Source organism: Danio aesculapii, chromosome 21 (assembly GCF_903798145.1).
Source record: "Danio aesculapii chromosome 21, fDanAes4.1, whole genome shotgun sequence".
In the NCBI taxonomy this organism is placed as follows: Eukaryota; Metazoa; Chordata; class Actinopteri; order Cypriniformes; family Danionidae; genus Danio; species Danio aesculapii.
Window position 1 is genome coordinate 14463684 of NC_079455.1, and position 26857 is coordinate 14490540.

At 35.3% G+C, this 26857-nt stretch overlaps 1 protein-coding gene across 1 annotated transcript in view; it reads right to left on the reverse strand.

Moving 5' to 3' along the window:
- Window positions 1–1204: 1204 nt before the first annotated feature.
- afap1l1b (actin filament associated protein 1-like 1b) overlaps window positions 1205–26857 on the reverse strand; it is a 51791-nt gene continuing 26138 nt past the window's right edge. The window contains exons 2-19 of the mRNA XM_056446745.1: window positions 25047–25172; window positions 24776–24856; window positions 24506–24594; window positions 22154–22271; window positions 21973–22071; window positions 20208–20419; window positions 19934–20113; window positions 18643–18735; window positions 18051–18129; window positions 12617–12772; window positions 12327–12538; window positions 10990–11135; window positions 9657–9711; window positions 8935–9037; window positions 8672–8839; window positions 6133–6308; window positions 2741–2869; window positions 1205–1880 (exon numbers count right to left, since the gene is read on the reverse strand). Of these exons, the coding sequence (XP_056302720.1) occupies window positions 1854–1880; window positions 2741–2869; window positions 6133–6308; window positions 8672–8839; window positions 8935–9037; window positions 9657–9711; window positions 10990–11135; window positions 12327–12538; window positions 12617–12772; window positions 18051–18129; window positions 18643–18735; window positions 19934–20113; window positions 20208–20419; window positions 21973–22071; window positions 22154–22271; window positions 24506–24594; window positions 24776–24856; window positions 25047–25172 (2249 nt within the window). The 3' untranslated portion in view covers window positions 1205–1853. The remainder of the gene's footprint in view (window positions 1881–2740; window positions 2870–6132; window positions 6309–8671; window positions 8840–8934; window positions 9038–9656; window positions 9712–10989; window positions 11136–12326; window positions 12539–12616; window positions 12773–18050; window positions 18130–18642; window positions 18736–19933; window positions 20114–20207; window positions 20420–21972; window positions 22072–22153; window positions 22272–24505; window positions 24595–24775; window positions 24857–25046; window positions 25173–26857) is intronic.

The following is a 26857-nucleotide window of genomic DNA, read 5'->3' on the forward strand; positions in this document are numbered from 1 at the left end:
ATTAATTGTAATATTTAATATTAATAGCATCAGTTGCAGCCGACTGTTTTTACAGCACTATGGTAAACTCTTACACCTTTACAGCATCACATACATGTAAAATATGTTTTTTAAAAAGATAAAAAAAACATATACGACTGCAGATAGGTGATCTTCAAGTGACAGTATCCAAAATTAAACCAAGAATAGTCTTGTGCAGTAAACATTGTGGCCACCTGACTCATTAGATGAGGTTAATATTAATCAAATGAATGAATGATTAAAAAAATAATATGATTGTGTTGTCAATATTCTTGCGTTTATATAGGCCTATTGGTGTGCGTGCACACTCGTATGCTTATTACCACCTCAAAGAATAGTGGGCGTCGCGAGTCACTGGAGCTGTTATTTTGGTGGTCTCAGACTCAAAAGTTGGGGAACCCTGTACTAGAACACAGAAATAAGAACAATTCACTGCCAACCATTCTTGAGGTAAAGTTGGTTTTATATTCACACATTTGGACTTTCACCTTCTTAATATAATTTCTGATAAGTATTCTTTGGAAATTCTATATAGGGAAATCATATTAGCAGCCAATGACTATCAAAGTACAACATTGTTCAAAGTCAATTAAATAGTGCTAATGTTGTTTATCATTCTTACATGTGATTTCAGACCAAATATACAAAGTAGCATAGTAAACAATGTAGGGATCGTGCCACAAGTTGTCACAGTTTAACAATGATCAAATGTGTGATTATAAAATCTACTTTACCTCAATCCAATAATCCTGTCCACAACTTTTAATCATTCATTTTCGGTTTAGTCCCTTTATTTATCAGGGGTCAACACAGCGGAATGAACCGCCAACTTATCCAGCACATGTTTTACGCAGGAGATGCCCTTCCAGCCACAACCCAACACTGGGAAACACCTATACATTTTTGCATTCACCTTCTTGCTGTGAGGTGATCGTGGTACCCACTGTGCCACCGTGACACCTAAAACTTTAAATCACCTATTTTAAATTCATCATCATCATGCTTCCTTCTAAAGCATTAGTGAACGTTTACCATGTTTCTATACAATGACATCCTTGAATATATCTTAAGCTTTTGGCTTAAATAGTGTGTATATATCAGAACTATCAATTACGCTTGATTATATATATATATATATATATATGTGTGTGTGTGTGTGTGTGTATACAGAGCTCCACAAAGCCATTTTTGAAAACACATTTATTACAAACATACATACATTAATTCATTTTCCTTTGGCTTAGTCCCTGATTCTACCACAGCAGAATGAACCACCAACTATTCCGGAATATTTTTCCGGCCCTTCAAGCCACAACCCAGTACTGGGAAACACGCATACACTTAAATTCACGTACACACTCATACTTTTGTATACTCATACAAACAATCACATCGATATTGCAAAGAACAACAACTGCAATGACGAATAATGATTATGTTCTTTAAACAGTTTTTATGTACAAAGTCAAAATAAATAAAATCTGCTCAATTAAGTGCCCGAGGGTTAAAAATGAACATCTTTAAAAAGCAAATATTAACACTGTCTCTCAGGACTGACAGAAATCAGCAGGAAAACCACATCAGTATCCTGTAGCAGTAAAAAGACATTTGTTTTTACAGAAGTCGGGCACTCTTTTTAACCTTTATATCAAACAAATAAATGTTTATAAAACACTTTGTTTCTTGAACATTCCCTCATTTTTATGCATCTTTTATATGACATTCAATTGTATTTACATACAGACCACCATCAAAATAACGTTCAATTGACCCCTGAATACATCAACAGGCTTTTACTGTAACCAAAGCCAATGATCGTCAGACTCTGCCCATTACTTCACTTTCTTTGACTCCCATTCCTAAATATGAGAAGAGAAAAGAGAAGAACAAAATAAACACATATTATTATTGACATATCTCAAGCATCGTAACACAAAGTCCTAACTACTTGTTATGCTGTACAGCGACAAGTGATTAAAAGTATCTATTCCATGTTTTTGTCTTATTTTAGTTTCTATTTCTGCAACATCACAGCTGAACTACAGCATAAACTACAACAGTGTTTCCCAACCCTGTTCCTGAAGGCACACCAAGAGTCCACATTTTCAACCTCTCCCTAATCAAACACACCTGAATCAACTCACCAGAACATCAGAAGAGACTACAAAACCTGAAGTTAATAGGTCAGATAAGGGAGACATCCAAAGTATGCACTGTTGGTGTGCCTTCAGGAACATGGTTGGGAAACACTGAACTAAAACAATCACCTCAGGTACTGATTATGTGCTTTATTCAGTATTAAATGTTAACAGTATGAGTTTGAATACCATTTTATGCGACATCTATTGCCATACTGAAAGCGGAAGCTGATCGCTTACCTCAGTACTTTAAAATAAAATAACTAGCAAACATAAAATTCAATCATGTACTTTAGATCTGTGCTTAAGTGCAAATCAACAATGTCAGTCATTCAGCGTGTATATCATTTAATTATGTTAAAGAGGTTTAATAGATACTAAATATATTATAAACCTGTCCATTTCAGTGAGATTGCAATCTGAATTTCTTTGGTATTTAAATGTTTCTGTTTTGTCGCATCTGGAAGATAAAGCAAAAATGCTTGTCTCTGGAATCTTGTTGCATCATGTGTTTTTAGGACACCGTGTAAGTTTGTTTTTTATCATTTATCCTACATATGGATGTTTGTGCAGTTATATACCTTGGCTTTCTGCATGACATTTCCTTTAGCAGATGCATAGATAGACAGCGGGCGTTTCTTCATTTCAGATGCACAATTGACCGGCACAGTGGCATCAGTGTAAAGATGTTCCTTCTTCTTAACTGAAGCCTACAGGTATTAAAATGCAAAATAATTTTCACTTCAACAACTTTTTAAAAACCTGAAATTCTGACTTTTTTTCTGATTTGAGTGATTTAAAACTCTCAATTCTGGCTTTTTTTTCTGATTTGAGTGATTAAAAACTCTCAATTCTGACTTTTTTTTCAGATTTGAGTGATTAAAAACTCTCAATTCTGACTTTTTTTCAGATTTGAGTGATTTAAAACTCTCAATTCTGACTTTTTTTCAGATTTGAGTGATTTAAAACTCTCAATTCTGACTTTTTTTTCTGATTTGAGTGATTAAAAACTCTCAATTCTGACTTTTTTTCAGATTTGAGTGATTTAAAAACTCTTCAATTCTGACTTTTTTTTCTGATTTGAGTGATTTAAAAACTCTTCAATTCTGACTTTTTTTCAGATTTGAGTGATTTAAAAACTCTCAATTCTGACTTTTTTTTCCTGATTTGAGTGATTTAAAAACTCTTCAATTCTGACTTTTTTCTGATTTGAGTGATTAAAAACTCTCAATTCTGACTTTTTTTTCTGATTTGAGTGATTTAAAAACTCTTCAATTCTGACTTTTTTTCAGATTTGAGTGATTTAAAAACTCTCAATTCTGACTTTTTTTTCCTGATTTGAGTGATTTAAAAACTCTTCAATTCTGACTTTTTTCTGATTTGAGTGATTAAAAACTCTCAATTCTGACTTTTTTTTCTGATTTGAGTGATTTAAAAACTCTCAATTCTGACTTTTTTTCTGATTTGAGTGATTTAAAAACTCTCAATTCTGACTTTTTTTCTGATTTGAGTGATTAAAAACTGTCAATTCTGACTTTTTTTTCTGATTTGAGTGATTAAAAACTCTCAATTCTGACTTTTTTCTGATTTGAGTGATTAAAAACTCTCAATTCTGACTTTTTCTCTGATTTGAGTGATTAAAAACTCTCAATTCTGACTTTTTTTCTGATTTGAGTGATTGAAAACTCTCAATTCTGACTTTTTTCTGATTTGAGTGATTAAAAACTCTCAATTCTGACTTTTTTCTGATTTGAGTGATTGAAAACTCTCAATTCTGACTCTTTTTCTGATTTGACTGATTAAAAACTCTCAATTCTGACTCTTTTTCTGATTTGACTGATTAAAAACTCTCAATTCTGACTTTTTTTCTGATTTGAGTGATTTAAAAACTCTCAATTCTGACTTTTTTTTCCTGATTTGAGTGATTAAAAACTCTCAATTATGACTTTTTTTCTGATTTGAGTGATTAAAAACTCTCAATTCTGACTTTTTTCTGATTTGAGTGATTAAAAACTCTCAATTCTGACTTTTTCTCTGATTTGAGTGATTAAAAACTCTCAATTCTGACTTTTTTTCTGATTTGAGCGATTAAAAACTCTCAATTCTGACTTTTTTTTTTAGACATGCTTGTAATTGTAAGAAAGTCAAATTTCCTCCTCAGAATTGGATATTGCAACTAAAGCAAAAAAGTAAATTAATCTATAGTAAAAATAAACTACTCAATGCTGTAAAGCAGAAGTCAATTCAAAATCAAACTGACAATTGTATTTTATTTCACAGCAAAAGGGTTAGGTTTAATTCATCCAAAAATGAAAATTCTGTTATTAATTCTTCACTCCCATGCCCTTCCAATCCCCTGAGACTTAAGTTCATCTTTTGAACACAAATTACGATATTTTAGATGAAATCTGAGAGCTCCCTCATCCACAAACTGTAAAAAATGTCTTTTGTTCCTTTATTTTTTCCGCATCAGATCAGGGTCTGTGTCTACTAAGGCCAATATGGCAAATGTAGTGCACCATTACCTGACATGGGAGAAATAGGTAAACAAAGACGTGTTTAAACATTTTGGTACACAAAAAGTGTTCTCAGAGCTTTGTTTACAAGTTTGTAAACTTTGATTACAGTTAATCCACAGAAGTAACACATAATAATTTGACAATGTTTTTTGGTTCTGTTTCTAGATTTTGAACAAGGGGTGGGAATCTTTAGAGACTTTTTTCCATTTTCGTTGCTGCAAATATATCTTTTTAAACTTTCTAATGTTAGACAGTTTCTATGTTTTTGTTTATGATTCGATTGGATGTGTGAGAGAACTGCCAAAATGACTGATTCTAAATTACAAAGTTGTATTCAGCATGAACAAGCTGAGAATGTAACACCGAAACACCAAACTACAAAGAGCAATTATAAAGAATGAACAGTTCTTAATCCAAAAAGAGCACAGCATTTTTTGTTGTTGATTTTTCTAAGTCTTGTGTTTGGATTGTGTTGTTTTGATTTGTGTTTTTGTGTATTTTATCTGTTCTAGGTCGGGGGCGTTCCTTCAGCACACCTGATGCTGGTCAGCACTTTTATTTAAACTCAGTGAGAGAGTTTGTTGGGGCCGCTGTTTATTCACTGTTTGGGCATTTGCCCAGAGCTGCGCTCCAATTTGGGCTTTATGTTTTGTTTTGCATCCATACAATAGCACTGACAACACTTACCGCATCCATTCACTTGCTTTTCACACAGATTGAACATACTGATACTGAAATTTTGATTGTTATTTTCAATTGTGTTAAAATGCATATTCTTTTTGACTTTATTTTGCCATGTCGTCTCCCTTAATGTTACATCTTTGAGCCAAGTGTAACACTTGGCTAAAAGTTTTTTAAAGTCTTTAAAAAAGGCATTAATAGTCTTAAGTTTGTCCATCTTTGTCCAAATTAAGTGAATTCGGAAGTATGTGACTTTTAGAGCTTCGAATTTTTCTGTTTCTAGCTCTATTTTACATACAGATTCGATTCAGAACTTTTGAGAATCTATTCAGAATCTCTAGAGAAAGAATTGTGATGCATCAATGAATGGATTTTTACTCCCACCCCTACTTAGAAGGTCTCGAAACTGTCTATGGAGGATGAGGGAGCTCTCGGATTTCATCTAAAATATCTTCATTTGTTTTTCAAAGCTAAACAAATATCTCAGGAGATTGGAATCACATAAGAGTGAGTAAGTATTAAGTGAATTTTCATATCTTTGTGAACTAAATGTGCCATCATAATGTTTAATCAAAAAAACATTCACTCTCTCACAATGAAATCTCTCTTTTTTTTAATAATAACATTCTTACTGATGTGAAGCACCAATAGCAAACCACAAAAGTCCAATTAATTTCCAAATTTTTTGTTCAAGAAGCAGAACAAACAGATACGCATCAATGAATTGTCTGTTGTAACTTCAGTTTCATGCCAGCTTCAAGAATCAAGAATACCTTAATGGTGGGTTTGTTTTCCAGAGGTGCCCCCAGCAGTCCTCCGGTCAGAGATTTCTTCAGTTTCTCCTTCACTTCTGTAAGTCTCAGCTCCAGGTCGACTCGCTCAGCTTCTCTCTGACGGCAGCTTTCTTCCAGCTGGACCAGACGCTGCTCCATGGCTTTCTTTTTTAGATCTGTTGAATATACACACACACACACACATACATACACACACACGCATGCACATACGCATAAACATTGCATTTAAGTGTCTCTGCTATGGGCAGCCAATGAAAACCACATTTTGCTAGCATTGGTTGATTTGAGCAAGAATTAAAGCTGGAATTACTGATGTGACTGATGTGACATTTCAGACAGTTCAGAATCAATTGCTTTGTTTTAGGAGATATGAAATGCTTAACATGCAAGTAACAATGCTTAACATGCAAGGTTTGTTTTCAAACGTTTTAAATATTTATCAGCTTCACTATAGAGAAATTTCTGAAAGTTGATGATAAAATCTGTGAGGAATCACACTCAAGTAACAAAGCAGGTTCTTCCTCTCAAGTCTACCCAGCAGGCGCACAACCTTATAATACGTTAATATTAGGTTAGATTTAGGTCAGGTCAGGGCAGGTGACCAAAATTCAGTGTCTAGCCAGCGTCTAAGGACAACGTTATTATGACGTCCAATAACGACATTGTCAAAAATGACATTGAGGGCATCATGGTGGCGCAGTGGGTAGCATGATCGCCACCCAGCCAGAAAGTTGCTGGTTCGAGTCCCGGCTAGGTTAGTTGGCGTTTCTGTGTCGAGTTTGCATGTTCTCCCTGTATTCGTGTGGGTTTTCTCTGGGTGCTTCAGTTTCCCCTACAGTAAAAAGACATGTGCTATAGGTGAATTGGGGAAGCTAAATTGGCTGTAGTGTGTGAATGTCAGAGTTTATGAATGTTTTCCAGTGATGGGTTGCAGCTAGAAGGGCATCTGCTGCATAAAACATATGTTGGATGAGTTGGTGGTTCATTCCGCTGTGGTGACCCCTGATTAATAAAGTGACTAAGCCGAAAAGAAAATGAATGAATGAAATGACGTTGATATTTGGTTGACTTTAGGTTGTGTTGAAAAGTGACCAAAATCCAACGTCGAGCCAACATCTTAAACTAACGTCATATTGACATCAAATACTGACATTTATTCGTCAGGTATGGCAACCCCACAACGTTGGGGTAGAATGTCAATCTAATGTCATGTTGACGTCCTGTGCCTGTTGAGTATAGTCATCAATGACCAATCTTTTTAATTAATTTGCTGGCTGTTAAGTATTTTTTTTCAGAATGCACAGGATTACGAGTAAAGATGTAGCAAACATTAGTAGCAATCTAGCAAACATTAATTACAAATGTTTGCTAGATTATCATGTACATGTCTAACTATGTAAACTTACAATGTAACTATGCTGGTCTATGTCTGAACACAGAGAAAACAAAAGAGACGTGCACTGATCTGCGGCAGAAGCAGGAAGTAGTTCTAGGTAAGATGGTTGATAACCACCAGATTAAATTAGTTGAAAGTTAAGTAGGTACTATTATTGATAATACATACAATTTTAATGAAAATACAGAAAGACTATGTAGGACACGCCAACAAAGACTTCATTGTCTATGGAAATTAGTGAAGTTTAACATTGATAGGACTCTGCTGCTTTTTTTAAGATGTATGTAGAATCAATTTGAACTTTTTCACTGATATGTTGGTTTGCTTCATTAAAAGTAAAACAGAAGAACTCACTGTCTAAGGTTTTAAACACCTGCAGCAAAGTATTAGGGGTGAAAGTGCGGGGTTATCCAATTTGTATGAAATTCAGATGTTCAAGAAAGCTCATCAGATTACATCAGACATTTTCCATCCTCTCTTTGATGAATTTCTACCCCTTGCCTCAGAATCTCGGTATAGGCCCCCTTGGGCAAGGACCAACAGATTTAAATTTTCATTTGTTCCTTGTGCGATTGATTTTTTTTAATATTAATGGGAAAAGGTAGTTGCTGTTTTTAGTACTATTAATGTTGTTTAATGTTTGTGATATGTTACATATGTTGTAAATCTATTGTGCTGCAGAACAAATCGCGCCAAGAGGGTACAATAAAGCTTACAGTACAGTACAGTACAGTACAGTAAAAAGTATATACAACAAGACAAGTGTCTTTTAAAAAATGTGAGTCGGTTTACATGATTCACACTTCAGATCCTAAGAAATGTAACAGTAAACATCGACGCTCCCTGATTTTCAGCGCATTGTGAGGGTTTTTAGTGCAATGGAAGTATAACGACAGCCCTTAAAATGGCCTACTCCCTGATAAGTGCCCTTACTACTGAACAAGAAAGCAGACTGTGACACACCCTTTGGGTATTTTTTACACCCTGAAGAAAGATAGATATCTGTAACTAAAGTAAATGAACTTCTCCCATAAATGAAAAAGTGAAGATAATTGCCAGCAGGTGGCGCCACTCTCCATGTTATTGGCTGACACAAACAAGTCGATTCTTTCAGTCGTTCACCTGTCGCATTTTTGATCCCTTTTCTCACTTCACTCCTTTCGGAGCGCAGTAACACCAGGTTCTCCTTGATTTCTTCTTTCTCTTTTTCCAGCTGCTCTTTCTCATTCAGAAACCGTCGTGCATCTTCTTCCGCTCTCGTTTTTCCATATTTACCATAGTGATTTACAGCTAAACATAGGACAAAATCAGTCAAAAATTACATTTCATGAGTATTTAATCAGTTTAAGAACACTATATAGATGAAACTTAAAATGCAAACGTACAGGAGCCGTGTCGCTTCACCGTGATCCGTGTGTCACCCTTGGCTGTATCCACACTGGACATGGAGGAATAACGCTTCAGTTTTGACTCATTCTCCTCCGCCTGCTGGAAAATGAGATGTAATTACAGTTTGTGTGGAAACAAAACTTGGAAGTACCTTCTGTAAACATCTAAACTTCCTGGCTTTCAGTATGTTAGGATATACTTAAGCATTACACAGTGTGTTTATTTAAGGCTTTTTTGAAGAAGATCCTTTTATAAAGAAACATGCTTGCATTGACTGAGGATTTGTAGCTGACTAGACATAACAAAAGGCTGTTGCAGAACATTATCACACAATAAAGACAGAAGTGGTTGTTGCTGCATTTCATGGCAATGGAAAAGTGAACTAAAACTCTGTGGTAAAGACTGAAACATGCTATTTAATAACAAAACATCTCAGACACACCAAATCAAATCATTATGCTTTGATCCATTATGCAAATCATTTCATTATGCTTTTGATCACAAATTAAAGAATGTACACTAGTAAACACTGAGATTTATTCAGATGTTTCTCCTGTCCTCAATGATACAATCAAAAATTCATTTAAAACTGCAAAAATGTGCAATATTATTACATTAAAGATTTAATTCAATAATAAAAGATCAATTTAACACAATGTCACAACATTACAGAATTTTTTTTTTTCAGGTGTACTAAATTGAGAGCTGATCACCTTACCAGAATACTTTCATAGGGAACTTCATCGTACATCCTTGGGTCTGAAGTTGCCCATCTATGGCATAAAAAAAATCAGTTTAACAGACTTGGCATGAAAAATATTAATTAAAAACACATTTCTGTCCACATCCCAATAGAAACCCGCTAAACAAAGCACGCTCTCTGAGACGTCAAAGCCAGAAGTCTTAAACTACACACAAATGTTTATTTTTTAAATGAATGTAGAGATGATCTCTGTCAACCCCATGAATCGTTAAGATTTACATTACCTGACCAAAGTCTTGTCGCCTATCCATTTTTTAGTAACAGCAAATAATAACTTGACTTCTAGTTGATCATTTGGTATCAGAAGTGGCTTATATGAAAGGCAAAGGCCTCTAGATTATGCTTATTTGACCAAAATAAAATATGATCATGCCTTGATTTTTAATTATTTAATTAGGAGAGTAAGGTCTGACAAAAGTCTGGTCACTTAACAGAAATAATGTACGGTATAGAATATAAAGTCATGGTGCAGTGGAAAAAGAATTAATATTGTGTATGACTCCCATGAGCTTAGAGGACTGCATCCATACATCTCTGCAGTGACTCAAATAACGTATTAATAAAGTCATCTGGAATGGCAAAGAAAGAGTTCTTGCAGGACTCTCAGAGTTCATCAAGATTTTTTGGATTTATCTTTAATGCCTCCTCCTTCATCTCACCCCAGACATGCTCAATAATGTTCATTTCTGGTGACTGGGCTGACCAATCCTGGAGCGCCTTGACCTTCTTTGCTTTTTAGGAACTTTGATGTGGAGGCTGAAGTATGAGAAGGAGCGCTATCCTGCTGAACAATCTGCCCTCTCCTGTGGTTTGTAATGGAATGGGCAGCACAAAAGTCTTGATACCTCAGGCTGTTGATGTAGCCATCCACTCTGCAGATCTCTTGCATGCCCCCATACTGAATGTAACCCCAAACCGAAAATTTTCCTTCACCAAACATGCGAGTTCCAGTAGGTCTTCTGCAGTATTTGTGATGATTGCGATGCAGTTTAACAGATGATTCATCAGAAAAATCTACCTTTAGACACTTTTCCAAATGATCAACTAGAGATCGATGACAAGATTTTTGTCAGGTGGTGTAGAAGGCAAAGCAGTTTATATCACTAACAAAATACAGTACAGGCATTAATGCCACTCATCAAAGGCAGCTGTCACACTTGTTGAGACAATATGATAAATGCCCAATTATTTGTTTCAGCTGTCATGGACTTTTATGATCATGCCTTCAAACGGTGCATCCTACGAAGGATGCAGCCCCTGAACAGCTTCTATTCTCAGCTATACTCACAGAAAAGAGTTTCTTGCTGCATTCTGGATGCTACTGATGGTGTCCACATCCACATAGTCATAATGCAGCTCCTCAGGGACGGTGGCGCTTCCTGCTTCAGCCAACAAAACCCCTAGCCAGCGACCCATCTCCACAGAACAGCTCGCCTGAGGTCGATTACAAAACCAGATGAGTAAAGTTTCTTGACAAACTTTTTTAACATCTGCTGTTATTAAATTATTAAATTAACACATTTCTAACATAAAGTACTATGTTTTAAACATTTCATAAGTCACTGCTAATTCATGCTACAAACTTCTTAATTCTACACTCTCAGAAATAAAGGTACAGGAGCCGTCACTCGGGCAGTACCTTTTCATAAGGTACATATTTGTACCTGAAGGGTCCATAATGGTACCTCTGAGGTACTTTTTAGGTACATTTGGGTACTAATATGCACCTTTAGGTACCACTGTGGACTATGTGGGTACCAATATGTATCTTTTATAAAGGTACTGCCCCAGTGACAGCTCCTGTACCTTTATTTCTGAGATTGTAGAGTTAAAAGAGGTTTATCAAAAATTGCATGAATTAACATGTATTTAGCAGGGTGACACGGTGGCTCAGTGATTAGCACTGTCGCCTCACAGCAAGATTGTCGCTGGTTTGAGTCCCAGCGGGGCCATTTGGAATTTCTGTGAGGAGTTTGCATGTTCTTCCCGTGTTTGTGTGCGTTTCCTCCGGTTGCTCCAGATCCCCCCCCCAGTCTAAAGACATGCGCTATAGGTGAATTGAATAAACTAAACTGTCCGTAGTGTATGACTGTGTGTGTGTGTGTGAATAAGTGTATATGTGTGTTTCTCAGTACTGGGTTGCGGCTGGAAGGGCATCCGCTGCATAAAACAAATAATCCACTAATAAATAAGGGACTAAGCCGAAGAGAAATGAATGAATGAACACATATTTAGCATAAATTAGCATCTTGCTAAAAACCACTTGTGGACATGCTTTCTGGTATGTTGCTAGCATTAATTAGCATGCTTTTTATAGCATGAAATACCTTGTTGCTAGCAGTAATTAGCATAATGAAGATTTTCACCCATAAATAAAATTCTGTGGCATAAGTTTTTAGAGGCATTTATAATTTAAAAGTCAGATCAGTCAGAAAAGATATAGCCTAAAGCTTCAGATCACCCTGAAGATCTGACATGAGTTTGATGGCAGTAGCTTGAAAACTCTAGGAGAAGAAGCATTTATAAATTTGGTTTATTAGTATTTCACTGTCATTTTTGTCAAGCCAACATTTCCCATATTTCTCCTGAAAGATCATAAATTGTAACAGAGATCTGTGTTATTACCTCAAGTGCGGCCACTTCTGTGCTCGCTCGCATGATGCGGAAGGCAAAAGGATGCTTGGGGCCAAGTCCGGGTAAAACATCTACACCATGAAGAGCTAAAGCGCTAACATGGGTGTGAACGTCTCCTCTGTCCTTATGAAAATACAAAGTCCTGTTCCTCACACAACACCAGCGCTCCTTCCAGCACTGGTTGACCAGGACATTCAAGTAACCTGACAGGAGAAAAAACAACTTCAGAAACTTTCAGGATTGACTGGAAAAATCTTACTATGAGAGTTTTTGTCCCTCACCACAACGGGGATTGTCATCCAGGTGGAAAAGCATGTTCGTTTCGCCAGGCAAAGATGGCTTCTTCTTGGAGAAACTAATGATGCGGTTTATTTTCCTGCCAGCAGCTCGACTCATAGATCCAGTCAGCTCAGAAAACGTCCCTTTTTTGGCCTTTCCTAAAGGAATAAACAGAGGAAGTGTCTTAAGAGGATGCACTGAGTGCAAAGACAACAAACAGAACATACATTTTGATTCTAGTAACAAAAAGGAATACGTTTCTTGCGCCATTGGATTTTCAAGTGTTTTTGTACACACTTTATATCAGGATGCATCTATAATTCTTGAAGCTAGCCAAACAAATGTAGGCGTTATACTTTTAAAAGCCTAAATTAAAATATAATAAATAAATAATTAAAGGCGACATGTCAGCTCAGTGATTAGCACTGTCGCCTCACAGCAAGAAGGTCGTTCAAGTCCTGGTTGACATTTCTGTGTGGGGTTTGCATGTTTTCCATGTATTCGCGTGGGTTTCCTTTGGGTGCTCCAGTTTCCCCCACAGTCCAAAGACATGGGTGAATTGAGTGAACTACAGTTGCAATCAGAATTATTAGCCCCCCCTGTTTATTTTAAATAATATTTGACTAGATATTTTTCAAGACACTTCTACAGCTTAAAGTGAGATTTAAAGGCTTAACTAGGTTAATTAGGTTAACTAGGCAGGTTAGGGTAATTAGGCAATTTATTGTATAATGATGGTTTGTTCTGTAGACTATTGAAAAAATATATATATAGCTTAAAGGGGTTAATAATTTTGACCTTAAAATGGTTCATAAAAAAATTAAAAACTGCTTTTATTCTAGCCGAAATAAAATAAATAAGATTTTCTCCATAAGGAAAAATATTATCAGACATACTGTGAAAATTTCCTTGCTCTGTTAAACATCATTCAGGAAATATTAAAAAAAGAAAAAAAATTCAAAGGGGGGCTAATAATTCTGATTTCAACCAGAAAAATTGGCTGTTGTTTGTAAGCATGAGTGTGAATGAGTGTGTATAGATGTTTCCCAGTACTGGGTTGTGACTGAAGGGCATGCGTTGTGTAAAACGTATCCCGGAATAGTTGGTGGTTTATTCTGTTGTATTCTGTCTGTTTATGTCCTCTGAAATAGAGACTTAATAATAAGTAAATAAATAAATATATAAATAAATAATAAAAAAAAGAACGTCAAAATTGTATTGCCATTGTTTGGCTATATATCAGCATTATCAGTATTGCTTTTGATAAATATTGTTATTATGAAAAGCTGCTTAAAATACCACAATTTAATAAATTAAAGCAAAACAGAAATATATGATTACAAAATTACTAATAAAAATGACTAATATGAACAGTACCGCCGCTCCCTATACGCAGAGTTTGCAAGTTGTGTAGGGCACTAACTCCGGCACCATCTCGGTTACTTAAATTTTTTTAATATTTATTCAGTAATATTAACAAAAACTGCATAAATATAAATAGGATATTGGATATTATGTTAATAATCACATTTTAGAAAATGCATTTTATGGCGAACGCAAAAAAACGTGATGTAATGTGATGTTTGCAGCTGCTAGCAGCATATGATTATAATTGATGCAAGTTGCATCTCTATGCCAGAGAAAAGACAACAGCAGTCTGGAGCCGAGAAGAGTAAAAAAGTACAAGATAAACAGACAGAGGATTCAGCACTGAGGATCATCCATCTCTACAGTTACAGAGAGGGTTTTATTCCTTACCTTTTGTAAATGTTTGAAATTAGGAATCTTTCAACAGAAAACATGTCATGTTTATTTTGATGTAAACTATTATTTTATAATTTTTTAATGTAAATATTTGAATGTTTAAGCATAATTTTGAGTGTTTATATGCATATATATATATATATATATATATATATATATATATATATATATGCATATAAACATATATTTATATACATATATTTATATAAACATAATGCATATATTTACATTATAAAATAATAGTTTACATCAAAATAAACACGACATGTTTTCTGTTGAAAGATTCCTAATTTCAAACATTTATATATTTATATATATATATATATATATATATATATATATATATATATATATATATATATATATATATATATATATATATATATATATATATATATATATCTATCTATATATATATATATATATATATATATATATATATATATATATATATATATATATATATATATATATACACACATATATATATATATATATATATATACACACATATATATATAAATACATATATAAATATAAATATAAATAGATATGTTTGTGTGTTTTTGTTCCTTTGTAAAGGCACCCTTTTTGGCCAGCAGCGGCCTTGAATATACAAATTTACTAAATCATAACCCTACAAACATTTATTTTAAGGCCTACACATACATTAAGACACCGCATAATTATAATATTTATTATGTGAAATGTATAATCAACATCATATTTGCTAAAAAAAAAAATACATTTATCAGCATTCTTTAATTAACAGCTTTTAAATGACTTTAACATGACTATATAAATACAGAAAAGTTAATCAAACACAAAAACAAAAGGAGTAAGCATGCACAACATTTCTAACAACATCTGCTGATATCTGAGGTGGTAATGCGCATGCCAACACAAACCTAAAAAGAACATTGAGAAAAGAAGGATGTGACAAACTGAATGGACAAACTCTAAGCTCAGGATTCATCAAAGACACAGGAAGAACTGCAGAGAGCAGAGCTACATCCTTCCTGAGCTCCTAAAGCCATTGTTTCAGTGACATCAACTAACAAAAGGAAACCTGCTGCACCTGGAAAACTCCCTTTGACCCCGAAATCATTCGCCAAGCAGAGAAGCTCACAGATTGTGTCCATACTGGCAATGCCGGGATTCATTTAGAATTAATTAATTGTAGATGATCCTTTAACACTAGAACTACCAGAACTACTCGAATGGCCACAGCAGTAAACTGATCATTCTAAATAAACTGTACTGGATGTCACTTTTGTGAAGTCATGTTTACCTTTGAAGCTTCTAGTGAAGTCTGTCATTATATTTTTACATTATATTACATTATACACCCTTTATTAGGTACACCTTACTAGGACCGGGTTGAACCCCTTTAGAACTGTTTTAATCCTTCATGGCATAGATTCAACAAGGAAATATTCCTCATAGACTTTGGTCCATAATGACATGATAGCATCACGCAGTTGCTGCAGATTTGCTGGCTCCACATCCACATCCATGATCTCCTGTTCCACCACATCTCAAAGGTGCTCTATTGGATTACGATCTGGTGACTGTGGAGGCCATTTGAGAACAGTGAACTCATTGTCATGTTCAAGAAACCAGTCTGAGATGATTCTCACTTTATGACATGGTGCGTTCCTGCGTTATCCTGGAAGTAGCCATCCGAAGATGGGTACACTGTGATCATAGAAGGATGTCCTAAAAACCCAGTAGATCAACAGTTTTTGAAATACTCAGACCAGCCTGTCTGGCACCAACAACCATGCCATGTTCAAAGTGACTTAAATCACCTTTCTTCCCCATTCTGATGCTCAGTTTGAACTGCAGCAGATTGTCTTGACCATGTCTACATGCCTAAATGCATTGAGTTGCTGCCATGTGATTGGCTGATTAGAAATTTGCATTAACCAGCTGTTGGACAGGTGAAGATATGTTTTGTATTTCATTTCTGGGAGAGATACCACCCTCAAAGGTACATGCCTCACGGTGTGTATGTTTGTGTAATATCTTTGCACTTTGTGCATTGAAAATGTTGTTTTTAAAAGTCTAAATGCCAACAAACATAGATTAAAGCGAAATAATTTGTTAGATAAAACAATTATATCAATCTTTTCTCAAAATATTTAGATTTTTGTACTTTACAAAGAGTTACTGTAAACGATCCTATGCAGCCACCACTGGAATCAATGTCAATGAATAAATGGATCTGTTATGTTACGATAGGTAATAATCAACAGAACACGAAACTGAAATTCGAATGAATGTTAAAATCTGTTCGTTTGAAAAACACAGGACCTGTGGCTAATTAGAAATTCACAATCAAAGGAGATCAATATTCTCTTAATTCTGTTGTAAAATAAAAACAAATCTTAGAAAATAACAATTAATAGAAAATACAGAAATAATTTAATGTTTTGTCATTTTAATGAAGCAACAGTATTAGAATAAAACACACAAAGACATGTAATAAAAGGCAGAATACTACAATTATATGAGGTAATTTAAAAATGATGGATTTGGTATTTCTAGTGTTAAATGAAAATGCCATATTATTGGTCGATTAGCATGATTAAGAAGATTATTAACATTCTCAATATGCATAATCAGGGTTTCTGCTCGTTTCAAGTCAAATTTAAGACTTTTTAAGGCCTTTTAAAGAACTTTTTAAGACCACAAAGAATGAAATTTCAGACTTATGTAGGGCTAAACGCTAAAGATTTTTAATGGCCATAAGGAAAAAAAATGTATTTGCCCTGTCTAATATGTTTTGCCTATAATTGTAATGAGTTATTTCTTAGTCACATATTTTACATAATGTGTCAAAACAAGCAGACCCTAATTAGACCTATCTATCTATCTATCTATCTATCTATCTATCTATCTATCTATCTATCTATCTATCTATCTATCTATCTATCTATCTATCTATCTATCTATCTATCTATCTATCTATCTGTCTGTCTGTCTGTCTGTCTGTCTGTCTGTCTGTCTGTCTGTCTGTCTGTCTGTCTGTCTGTCTGTCTGTCTGTCTGTCTGTCTGTCTGTCTGTCTGTCTGTCTGTCTGTCTGTCTGTCTCTCTCTCTCTCTCTCTCTATATATATATATATTTATATATATTTTATTTGTATTTTTTTAAATTAACAACATTAAAATACTTTTTTAAAAATGTATGCACAGCAAACTGTTCTAAAAGTTTTATTGAGATGTATTGTTGGCAATTGGATGCGTGTTGGATCGATTGGGAAGCTTTAGAAAAGTTATAGCCTAAAACTTCAGATCACCCTGAGAGTCTGACTTGAGTTTGGTGACAGTAGCTTGAAAACTCTAGAAGCATTTATAAATTTGGTATGACAAGAAGAAGAAGCTTTACTAGTATTTCAGTTTAATTTTTGTCAAGTCAACGTTTCCCATTTTGTCCCTGAAAGATCATAAATAGTAACTGACAACAATTCTAAAATGAAAGGACCAAATACTGATTCTTTTTTTACAATACAATTTTCTTTGGATGAGAATGCTTGTGTTTTGAGAGCACATCCAGAACGATCTTACACTATCTAAGTTACAGATTAATTGAAAATTTGATTGATGGCTTATTAATTTAACTGACAATCAACCATGGTATTTGTGGAAACTGAGGTCTTTATTCCATACCGTTCTCACAGATGTCACGAGTAATGTCTCCATTGGCTGCGCTGTCAGAATCAGAGGTAGGTTTATCTGATGACATCATCTGCAAAAAATGGGAAACAGATGGAGCAGTTGTAGGGGTCACCACACAAGTTATGTTAACACTGTAATCAGTAGTTTATCTTTTAAGAGTTCTATGGATGATACCCAGCAGGCCCACAGCACCATAAGACGTTAATCTTAGCTTAGCTTTAGGTTGTGATGACAGGTGACCAAAATTCAATGTCTAGCCAGCGTCTAATGATAATGTTATTTTTACGTCCAATAACGACATCAAATTAAGTTGATATTTGGTTGATTTTAGGTTGTGTTGGAAAGTGACCAAAATCCAACATCTGATGGATGTCATAGTGGTTACGTCCACACAACGTCAAGGTGTAATATGATTAGACGTTGAGATTTGGTCGATTTTAGGTTGGACATTGACGTCAGCCTGATGTTGGGTACTGACGTCAACCCAATTTTCATTTCCAAACAATATTGGGGTACGTTAGGGTACAACTATGATGTCATGTTGACGTCCTGTGACAGCAGGGTAGTAATTGTTCAGGCCTACCTTATCCAGCTCTATTTTTCGCAGTATCATTGGAGAGGACGATCCATCTTTTCCATTCATGTTGTTTCCCAAGTTACTGACTTCCTGAATGACCTACACAGGTTTAACAGAAGAGACTCGTGTTATAGCCAATCAATGAACTATTCTGTCATCAACTGGTGATTTACTCTAGATCCCCGACACTCTGAAAACATGAAGTCAGATTAAATCTGATGTGATTAAATCGTTGATTTTGATTGGCCGAACATTTTTAAGTAAAAGAATGCTGTGACCATGCAAATCATGTTCAGAGTTTCTGCACTTATTTACAACTGGACAATGGCTTTTCTGTCACTTTTGATTAAGTGATTTTAGCAGGTTTTATTTTATTTCAGATATTACAGAAACCAATATTACAAAGACCAATTTCTAAGGTAAAAAACAAAATTCAGATATGAGTCAGTATTGTTATTGTATATTCAAATAAAAGATAAATCTACTAGAGATAAGCTTTTTTTAACTGAAATAAAGCTCAAATTCTTCGAAATAACAAAAATATATTAATAGTAATATTACTAAAACTAACAAAAAACCAACAACAAAAAACCCCAACAAAAACTGAAAACATAAAATAAAAGCTAATTAAAACTCTTAATATATATTATTAATTGCATAAATATTACGTACAACTTTTGAGTATAAATATTGCATTCATCGTAAAAGTTTGATTCCTCTTGAAATAAATACTAATTACTTTTCAATCACAATTTCAAATCCCAACAAATTTCATTGGGATTTATGAAAACTAAATTACTAATGCATAAATTTAGCAATAGTATCTGGATGCAGCCTCGATGATGCAAGCTGAGACTGCATCTCCCAGTGATGCAATGTCCGACACCATGCACTCAATGGAGCTAGTGACATCACTGTGAGGGCTAGGGTAAGGGCTGGGGTTAGGTGAGTGTATTAAAAAGATTTAGATGCAGCTCAGATTGCACTGCACCAGGTCTGCATCCAGACCCCTCTTAAATGTAGTAGTTTATACATAATTTGAAGGATATTACAGACATATATATATACAGACATATAATTTCAAGGATATTACAGATACTGAAATAATAGAAGAGTGAAAAGTGAACATGAGAATCTACCCTGAAAAATTGGAAATAATTCATTAGCAACTTAAATAAATCAGTTGAAGCTAAAGTATAAAACTGAAATAAATTCCAAAACAAATTAAAACTAAAACTGAATGACAAACCATTAATAAAACAAATAAATATTCAAGATATATGCTGTGGTGCAGTACCTTGAGCCAGCTCTCGGCCTGTTCTTTGCTCTGTACAGCCAGCACTAGAGCCTCTCCTCCCGGCATGGAGAAGCGGAGCTCGTGCTTCTTACGCCGTCCATCTTTGGGCACATAGATGACGTTGCAGAGATTGAGCGGGAGGTCAACATGCGGAGAGCGATCTTTGGGATTCTTAAAACACTACAGAGAGTAAATGCCATGATTAAAGTCTGAATTTAAAATACAGTCCTACTTCATTGGTTATGGATAAAATAGTCCCAGTGTGTATGGTCACCTGAAGTTTGTTTTCACGGATGATTGTTAGCTGTTTCGCCCACTGACCGAACCGTTTCTTGCGCAGCAGGAAGGCACACTTGCGGCAGTCTTTCATTTGGCCCAGCGGACTCTCCTCTGATGGCCATCGGTGCTTCCGCTCTCTGCCTTTAGCCTCCTCATCCTCTTCATCATATGACTCATAAGAACTGCTGAGAGCATCTGAATCATTGTCTGTTAACATCAACAGATATTAAAAGGAGAATTAAATTTTTAAGCACATTGCTTACATATTTCTAGCATGATTACCACACGTTCAGCCTATTTTAGCACATTGCTAGCATGTTTGTAGAATGAGGTAAGATGCTGCAAACATTGCATTACATGTTTCAGCACATTGATGAAGTTTGTAGCATGATTACCACACTGCTAACATGTTTATAATATGTTTTAGCACATTCTGATATGTTTGTAGCATGAAGTAAGACACTGCAAACATCTCAACAAATTTCTGGCATGTTTCAAGCATGTTTTAGCACATTGATAAAGTTTCTAGCATGATTAGCATACCGCTAACATGTTTATAGCATGTTTTAGCACATTCTGAAATGTATGTAGCATGAAGTGCGATACTGCAAACATACAGCAGCAACACATTTCTGGCATGTTTTCAAGCATGTTTTAGCACACCGATAACTTTCCTAGCATGATTATCATACCACTAACATGTTTATAGGATGTTTTAGCACATTATGGCATGTTTTGTAGCATGAAGTGGGATACTGCAAACATATCAACCCATTTATGGCATGTTTCAAGCATGTTTTAGCAAACTGATAAAGTTTCTAGCATGATTACCACAATGCTAACATGTTTTAGAATGTTTTAGCATATTCTGGGATGTTTGTAGCATGAAGTGGGATACTGCAAACATGCCAACACATTTCTGGCATTCTGGCATTTTAGCACACTGATAACTTTCCTAGATTACCACATCACTAGCCTCTTTCTACCATGAATTAGGACATTGCTTATGTTTTAACACATTTCTTGCATGTTTCTACCATGTTTTAGCAGATTGTCAGCATTTTGTAGCATAGTTATCACACTTATGGCATGTTTTAGTACAATGCTTGGATATTTGTATATACCACACAACTACCATTAACATTATAAACCTGCTTCTAGCATGATTTACCACATTTATGGTCGGCTTAACACACTGTTAACATATTTTACACAATCCTACGTTGTATGGCATGCTGTGTATTATTATTAGCATTAACATTTATGATAATGTTTTCATAATTGATGATACATGTCTTATGTATTTCTAAAATGTATTAGCACAATTTGCCACACTGCTGGCATGTTTTAGAGCAATTCTAGCATGTTTGTGGCATGGTCCAGCACATTGCTAACATGTTTCTTTTAGCACATTCTGGCATGTTTCTGCATCCTAGTTCCTAGATTCTAGTTCCTGTTTTACCACAATGCTAACATGACTGTAGCATGATTAACACACTGCTTAAATGTGTTTACTGTATGCAGCTTGTTTATGTTTTGAGCAATTGATTTGCATTTCACGAATCACCAAGAACCATGGTTTCAGCTAAAATCTTATTTAGTGTTCTACTTTAGAAATAAAGTCTCCCAGTGTTTGAATTGCCTGAGGGTGAAAAATTGAGAGCAAATTGTATTTTTTTGGGTGAACTATCTCTTTAAAACGTATATCCACACAGTGTATTTTCATATGAAAAAACATAAAAACAGCAGCATTTCCTTACAGGAGTTCTTGCTGGCCCCGTTCAGGCGAGTTGTTGGGTAATTGTTGTCAGCGTCTTCATAATAAGCGTCTTCTATTGAGTTTGGAGGGCTGGAGTTGTCTGGTAAATAAGTATGCTGTGTTAGGCTTCATATAACTGGTTGTTATTGTGCCGTGTCAGGCCTGAATGGGTTTGCACTTACTGCGTGTGGTTATATACTGCGGCGCTGTGCCCGGACCCAGAGGGGCGGCTTCTTCATAGTAGTCATCAGGAGGAGGAGTTGTAGGAAGAGGAGGAGGAGGAGGAGTGTCTGTGGGACTCTAAAAATCCACAAAACAAAGATTACTCAATTACAGTAATCAGATTATATTTGAACGACTTTGAATGACTTATTTTGTATTAAAAAATGCATTTAAGTTGTTGTAAGAAGAAAAGTTTGAGTTGGTCATATATATTTTTTAAGAATTCTAATACTAACTTCTTAAAAAAAAAAATAATAATAATAATTATATATATGCAGTACATATGCACATATATGATAAAATAAATATGCTGCATATATGTATATAAATGCCACGTTCATTTATTTTCTTTTTTAGCTTAGTTTCTTTACTAATTCGGGATTGCCACAGCAGAATGAACTGCCAACTTATCCAGCATATGCCCTTCCAGCTGCAACCCATCACTGGGAAACATCAATTCACACTCATACACTACGGTCAATTTTAGCATACCCAATTCACCTGTACCACATGTCTTTAGACTTGTGGTGGAAACCGGAGCACCTGGAGGAAACCCATGCCAACACAGGGAGAACATGCAAACTCCACACAGAAATGCCAACTGAGCCGAGGCTCAAACCAGTGACCATCTTGCTGTGAGGCAAACGTGCTACCCACTGTGCCACTGCGTCACCCTAAATAGGAAAGATTAAGGTGCATATATGTGCATATACAGGCTATATAGGTCTCCTGTATTGTTTCCTTATATCCACATATAAGCCTTTTATGTACATACAAGATATGTCTCCTATATACTGTAGCTCATATCTCACTTTGGCAGGTGTCATACATGATGCCTAGCTCATATTTTCTATTATCAAGGCAATAACTAAGAACTAACTAAAAAAAATGCAAAAAACGTATGTATGTGCGAACACTTGAAATTGGTATCACATGTTATGGGCATGTTATGGAATTTAACTATGGCAAATTAGTGAGAGGAGATGGAAAGCTATGACGTCTACACTTTTTCCTGAAACATTTACAAGGTCAATTCTTTCTTGTATGAAGATAGTGGAAAAGGAAATGTATAAAGAAATGGTTTGTCGTGTTTTTATTTTGTTTTTCTTTTCAGTTTTTTGTACTATATTTTCTTCTTGTACTATTTGATTGTTCTTAAGTAAATAAAAAATGTAAATTGTAAATTCTACATGGACTTTTATGTTTATAGCAGCTGTGGATTTTAATAATTTTACTAATACATTGGTAAACATATAGGTGAACATACAGTTGAAGTCAGAATTATTAGCCCCTTGTTTATTTTTTCCCCAATTTCTCTTGAACAGAAAGAATTTTTTTTTAATTAGGTTGACTAGGCAGAATAGGGTAATTAGGCAAGTTATTGTATAACGATGGCTTGTTCTGTAGGCTATTGAAAAAACCTATAGCTTAAAGGAGCTAATAATTCTGACCTTAAAATGTTTTTAAAAAAAATTTAAAACTGCTTTTATTCTAATTTCCTTGCTTTGGTAAACATCATTTGGGAAATATAAAAATAAATAAATAAATTTAAAGGGGGCCTAATAATTCTGACTTCAACTGTATATGTGTACTACGTATATAGGTACATGTATGCATGTATATATGTTCACATATATGTACATATAATATAGGAAAATGGCCAATTTTATATATGTCACATATATTAAAAACCTATATCAGTCAGCGCCAGTGGTGTAGTGGTTAGTGCGTCAACACATGCACTCCGGTGCTCGCGGCGACCCGAGTTCGATTCCCGCCTCGCGGTCCTGTGCTGATCCTTTTCCTCTCTCTGCTCCCCATGCTTTCCTGTCAACACTCTCTACTGTCCTAATAAAGGTGAAAATCCCTAAAAAATAATTATTAAAAAAAACCTCTATTAAAACATATATGTTTATATACGGCGGTTCATTCCACTGTGACAACCCCAGATTAATAAAGGAACTTAGCCGAAAATAAAATGAATGAATGTTTATATACTGTAGGGTCCTTCGATGTGGGATACAACTATTCCTGTGATTAAAAGCTGAATTTTCTGTTTTATTGTTCCAGTCTTCAGTGTCACATCAGAAATCAGTCTAACATACAGATTTCATGCTCAAAAAAGCTATTATTACTATCATCTATGTTTAAAACAGTTGTGCTGCTTAATATCATTTGTTATGTTATAAAATGTCACTTTCGATCAATTTAATGCATGCTTGCTTAATAAGCATGTTCATTTCTTAAAACAAACCTCATCACCCCCAAGCATTGAAACAATAATTATGTGTTTGTGTTGTTACCCATGTTACCGATTTTGTCGACATGTGCTTAGGAGCCTCCTCTTGCTCCACATCTTTCATTTCTTCAGGAGAGTCCCTGAGATCCTGCAGGTCACAGTCTGAGGACAAGTATCACAATTACAGCATGCAATTCCTATGACTTCCAGGGAGTATAATTTTATCTAACAATGCATCAATTATCTAGCAGAGTTATTTCTTGAATACTAAAAATAGGATTATTCGTTCAAAAGAAAAGTAGAATTTCTGCTAAAAGTGAAAGCTTTATAATTGTTAACTCACCAAATTCTTCAAACAGTGATTCAACAAAGCTGGTACCATTTCCATAGAGAGACGTGTTCATGTATATGTCAGATCCATTCACTGCGGAAGAATAAACGCATCCACAGCACACACACTTAAAACATTTTACACACTACATGGAAGATAACAGCAAGTTTTCTCATCTTCAAGATTTTTTATATTCATTCTGAAATACTTGGACATTGCTACAGTGATTAATGTGTGAATCTCATGCAAAGCGCTTCTGCTCAGCTGTTCTGTATTTTCTCACCAGACGGCTGCAGCTGTTTGACCAGGTTTCTGACCACGTTCATCTTCTCTGCGGTGGCTGAACTCACGCTCTCGTTCTCCAGCAGCTTCAGCAGCAAACTCAGCTCCTTCACCAGATGCTCCATACCTGCACATATTCAAGAGAAGGACAAGATCAGAGACCAGAAGACAAGAGGAAATCACTAGTGATTTTGGCCTACTGCATTGACTCTCGCTGTGGCTACTTCATTATGAATATGTCAACTGCTCATTAATATCTAATCAGCCAACCACATGACAGCAATGTAGTGCATTTAGACATGTAGACGTGGTCAAGATGAAGTTCAGACCGAGTATGGGAATAGAGAAAAACAGTGATTTAAGTGACTTTGAATGTGGTATGTTTGTTGGTGGCAGACAGGCTGGTGTAAATATTTCAGAAACTGCTGATCTACTGGGATTTTCACGCACAACTAATTCTAGAGTTTACAGAGGATAGGTTGTAAAGGAGAATAGCTGATGAGTTGGAGAATGATCAGAAGAATTCAGCTGTTAGAAAGACAACAGTAATCTTAATAACCTTAATTAACCAAGGTCTGCAGAGGAGCATTTCTGAACACACAAAACATCAAACCTTGAAGCAGATGAGCTACAAAAGCAGCAGCGGCAGAATAAGAGCACAGTGGTGACAATCCTGTCAGATCATACCAGCAAACTGAGGTGACAACTGATATTGCAATGATGTTATGCAAATTGTGTGACTGAGTAGGACATGTTTCTGGATCAACATCTATGTTTATCCTGAAACAACATTCCAGTCAGCCAATCGAATTTAAAGTGAACCGGAAGATGCTGATCAAGTGGCAACCTCCCGCTTTCCCTCGGGAAGCCAATACGAAAGTAACTAAAACTGCAATTCATCGACTCACCTTGGGGAGCTGGCTCCAGGAAGTCCAGATGATTTCTGACTGCGATGGTAAATTGGCCTATTTTACAGCTGATAAAAACATGTTTACAGCCTGGTACAAAAGATGGATTTAGTGTAAATAGCTAATATTGCCCTTCATGACAACTGTGAGGGGGTAAATTTTTTATAACTTATCCGTTTCGTTTTTATTACGTTTGATTCAGTCTGCATAATTAAGGGCGTGGCCACTTGAGTGACCGCTAGGTCTCGCTAGTCGCTGTCACTTTACCTCAGCTGATTCCGGCTGATTAGCTGCTGAACTCGGCATATATATCGTATTTTTGTTTTGTTTTATGTGGCTTTACACAGTCAATCGCCTTTTGGAGTTATTTCCTACAATTATCAGACGATATGGCATGCTGTGTGCACTTAATTGTGCTCACAAACTGTTCAAGTTGCCTCCATTTCCCAGGTGAGTGAAATTATAAACATATATAGCATCTCTATAAATGTATTTGTTTTATTTAAGATCATTTATCATTCATATTTTTCTTTAGACCTATAATGTACTCCAGAATCTGACAGATTGATTAGCTGTAAACTATAGAACAGTCATCTGAAATGTTGTCATACAGTGTTATGCCTGGATTTCATCAATAGCCTTGCCTTTACTAACACTGACTATATTTGAAGTATTTGGAAGTAATTTGCATTTTCCTCCTGTAGAAAAGCAGCTTAAGAACAATGTTTAGTGCCTCAATGTATTACAACAGTGTTTTTAAAAGTCTAAACACTTTATTGATATAGTATGCAACCAAGCACATGTGGTCAGAACACAAACGAGTGGCAGGTAATGAAGTATTAAGAGTTTCTCCCAAAGAAAAGCCTGTCTAAGCAAAATGCTAGCAGGTGTCTGTAGCTCTGCT